The sequence below is a fragment of the Etheostoma spectabile genome, chromosome 23 (assembly GCF_008692095.1).
Source record: "Etheostoma spectabile isolate EspeVRDwgs_2016 chromosome 23, UIUC_Espe_1.0, whole genome shotgun sequence".
NCBI classification, from domain to species: domain Eukaryota; kingdom Metazoa; phylum Chordata; class Actinopteri; order Perciformes; family Percidae; genus Etheostoma; species Etheostoma spectabile.
Genome location: NC_045755.1, coordinates 7,715,186 through 7,719,446, shown reverse-complemented (window position 1 = coordinate 7,719,446; position 4,261 = coordinate 7,715,186). Strand labels below are relative to the sequence as shown.

General features: G+C 40.9%; 1 protein-coding gene across 1 annotated transcript in view; it reads left to right on the top strand.

Moving 5' to 3' along the window:
- Positions 1-4,261, top strand: part of dock4b (dedicator of cytokinesis 4b) — a 124,153-nt gene that overhangs the window by 65,529 nt on the left and 54,363 nt on the right. Inside the window, 2 exon segments of the mRNA XM_032505199.1 lie at positions 2,019-2,143; positions 2,722-2,884. Of these exon segments, the coding sequence (XP_032361090.1) occupies positions 2,019-2,143; positions 2,722-2,884 (288 nt within the window).

The following is a 4,261-nucleotide window of genomic DNA, read 5'->3' as shown; positions in this document are numbered from 1 at the left end:
AGGTGTGCTGTCTGGTCATACAGATAAAGAGGAACCACAGACTATGGGTCCCCCAGCGCCTCACTAACACAGATTTATGTTCACTGTCTCTTTCTTTGTCTTTGTCTGACTCCAAACCCTTAACGCTGAGTGCTCTCACCCTTTCTGCCTGTAAGTCTGCCCTTGGGCTAAGGAAACAGTCTCTCCTTCTTTTTTGGTCTCTCTTCTCTGGATTTGTATCTCACTGCATGTTTCTCCTCATTATCTTTCTTTGGCTACTCTAGCCCCACCCTCTCCACTTCCCTTTTTCCTATTGTTCATTAAGAAACTGCCCCTGTATGTGTCTGCTTTCCTGCACTCTTTGTGTGTGTGTGTGTGTGTGTGTGTGTGTGTGTGTGTGTGTGTGTGTGTGTGTGTGTGTGTGTGTGGGTGTGTGTGTGTGTGTGTGTGTGTGTGTGTGTGTCTGTGTGTGTGTGTGTGTGTGTGTGTGTGTGTGTGTGTGTGTGTGTGTGTGTGTAGCAAGCGTACAGTATGGGTGTGTGTATAAATGCCCCATGTTGCCGTGGTTACTGTTGTTAAGAGCAGAAAATCAATGTTGACCGAGAGAGAGATATACTGTAGATGCACACACACACACACACACACACACACACACACACACACACACACACACACACACACACACCACACACACACACACACACACACACACACACACACACACACAGAGGTTATATAGGATCCTATTTTACAATGTGTCTGACTGGAGCTTGGCTAAGAGGAAACAGGCCTATTCTCTTTCTTACACAGAGCGCTTTACACCATTTTGACTTCCCTTACAGAAGGAAATACATGTGTGCCTAACCCAGTGATTGTACATTCAGCTGCAGTTATGACAACAAGATGTAAAATATAACTTCCTGGGATTGATTTCCCTAAGTGATTTACCGCTTACAGCACAAGCCTTAACAAAAGGTTTATTGGTCAGATTTGAGTTTTTATGAATCCCAGACACTGAGTTCATTCATCGTTTACATACTTAAATTCACCAGGTTATAATAAAATGTATGTGCAGGAAGGGACTCTAATTTATTTGTTTTTGGGATGCATGGTTGTTGATAGTTATTTTGGCTTGTTGAGGACCAAACTGGAAACCTTGTGGCAACAGGATGAACTCTGACACCTTGCTATCTCAAGCACATTCCATTTCAATGTGTACATTATGTTATCTTCTTATATGTTTATATATAGACCAGATATGCACTACAGCTGCATGTAGGAATGAAAATCCGTGTGTTAAACGGAGAACTTCACCGATTTTATTTTAAAAATCTGTTTACAGCATGTGTGAAAAAGTAATATGAAGCCTTTAATGGCTCCAAAAAAAGGTGTTTGATATGTGATTACTGTAGCGTCACTCTGTTTGAGTCAGCGTTGTTTGGGGCTTAGAGTGCAAGTATGAAAATGAAAAACATCTGGGGGTGTGGAGTTAGACAGAGGTGATCTTACCAGACCTCTGTCCCACGTCTCATCTCTACTTAAGGCTAGTGGCTGCATTAGTTGCCACAAGCATAACACACCCAAATCTTCGATGAACTGTTGATGGTTGAGTTGCATTGTGGGTAATGTATGTGCCATGTTTTGTGATGGAAGAATATGTGTGGAATAGAGAAGATGATATCTCAGTTCTTTTGCATTGATTTATTTTGACAAAGTTATAGGAGTGCAATGGTCAATGGAGTACTATGGCCTCTTGTTACTCTGCTGTAATCAAAGAATATGGATTTTAGCAACACAGTCTACTTATAGCAGGTTTTAAATATTGTATTATCTGGTGGTGGAAGGTCATAGCTCAGGCTTTAGATTTCAGGTCAGCAGAATATATATATTTATGATTAAATGTCACTAATCTAAATGCTGTCCACCCCTGTCATGAAGCATTACGCAAAGAATTGCTGTCAAGCTGCTGAGAGATCCTTATGCTTGCTCTTATGCATAATCAATGCCTTGTTGCCTCTTTTACCTTCCTGTTCCTACAGGAGAGATGAGGAATGACCTTTACATCACACTGGAGAAAGGCGAGTTTGAGAAGGGTGGGAAAAGCGTTGCCAGGAACGTAGAGATCACTGTCTACGTGCTGGATATCGATGGACAGATCCTCAAGGTAAAAACACATTTTTTCTGTATTCAACATCTGTATGTCACCGTTTTTATGCCTCCGTTTTGGAAGAACCATAAAGAATAGTAAATGCCTTAGTTAAGTCCTTAGTTAACTCCGTTTTTTTTCCTTAATAGCGGGTGCCTTATTTTGGAGAAAAACTCTTCATTTAAATATTGCTGACCCAGATGAGAGCTAAGTGTCTCTCCAGTGTGTTGCCCATTTCTGGTGCAGCGCTGTGACAGTCTGTTTCTGTGGTTTCCTGCGCTGCCTTGGCCTTGAACAGAAAATAGACTCAAAAATAACCCTGCTACCACCGCATGGCATGCAACCCTCTGACACACATAAACCCACACATGTAAACCATATCATTTTCACTTTATTGGCATTTGTGGTGTGTGGAGGGTTTTTAATGCACTCATATCTTTTAATGTGTGACTCATTTATTCATTGTGTCCTTCAGATGCGCCCCTTACCTCATCCTTGAGCCTGGCCTCTCATTTCCTCTCTTCACTTCCTGTTTTTTCTTCTCATTGTTCCCCTCCGCCTCTGTCTTTATTCACTCTCTTCTTTCTCTCTTTCAGAGTCACGTGGCTGCCGGCTCTGGTGAACCAGGTGGGGATGAGTACCACTCCTTGGTGCTGTACCATAACAACAGCCCCCGTTGGGCGGAGCAAATCAAGCTGCCTATCCCGGTCGACATGTTTCGCGGGTCGCACGTTCGTTTTGAGTTCCGACACTGCTCCAGTAAGTGGGAACAGGATTGTTCTCTAGGAACGGTTAAGTGAACACATTTTTCCACATTTTCAGACATTAGGTGCTCAGGTGTGAATGCCAGAGGCGCTGCTTTCTTTGCAGTTTAATATCCAGGGGAGTTGGAGGTAAAGAGGCATTGTTATGGAGGGTGAAGAGCACAATAAGTTTTCACTGTACTGCCTGCTCAAGCCCAGAGGCTGCTTCCACCCCCAAATAGATGATGTCCAAGTGTAAAAGTGTTTGATTGTTTAAGCATTTATATGACTATATATATATATATATATATATATATATATATATATATATATATATATAGTCATATATATATATATATATATATATATATATATATATATATATATATAATGAGACTAGTTTGTCCAGCTTCTCACCTCCTAATGAGACAAAACTTTAATTATAACCAAGATATTGCTCTTATTCTGTCTTTAGGCTGCAGGTAGAGGGCAGAGTCTCTTCTCTCATAACAAGCTGATATTACTATGCTGTTTGCAGCCAAGCTAGGAGGCTGTGTGGCTGTATGCAGTAGATTTAGTAGCCTTATTACTGCTTGCAGTGCTTGCATTGCTACTCAAGGGCTGTCCATTAACAGCCCAATTTAAGCCTGTGGTGACACCAAACTGAGGAGACCATATTACATGTACAATTAGGGCTCCCAAACTCTGGGACAACCTGTCTGTTGAAATATGATTAGTAGACACTCTCATTTTCAATTAAGGCAAAAAATAAAGCAAATTTAAATGAATATGCTTTTAAATTCCATCTTGCAGCAGTGGTAATTGTTGATTTGTTTGTTGGGAGTCCAGTGTTTCAAAATGGTGCTTAAGGACCTGTCAGCGTCATTACAGCTTGTTTGTTGATAGGATTTGTAATATTTCAAACAAATTAAACAATTGGCAGAAGAAGGCACACTTTATTGTTTGTAATGCTATTGCTATCGTAGTAGCAGCTGTTTTCTCTCTCCCTAGACAGTTTAAAGATACAAAGTCTTTCCTTGTTCACAATTTAAAACCCTAAATTCCTGACAAGCCAACCAATTGAAGGAAAAAAATAGCATTGTGTATTTGGTAGAGTGGTTTCAAGATATTTCATACAATCTCATCAATCTCTTCCTGGTCTGCCAAGCTCAGCTAAGCCTGAGTTTCTCACAGTACCACTTAATCTTTCCTAATCTCCTAGTGCCCAAGGCGATGAGGGTTTATAGATTAGGGAAACCTGTCCAAAAAGAAAAAGTTTACAGTCTTCAGTCGTGTAAGCAATAACCTTCCTGGTGTAAAAACATAATCACAGCAAAGCAAGACAGTACAACTTATGCTTCTCCTGGGAGAGTGAACACACACACACACACAC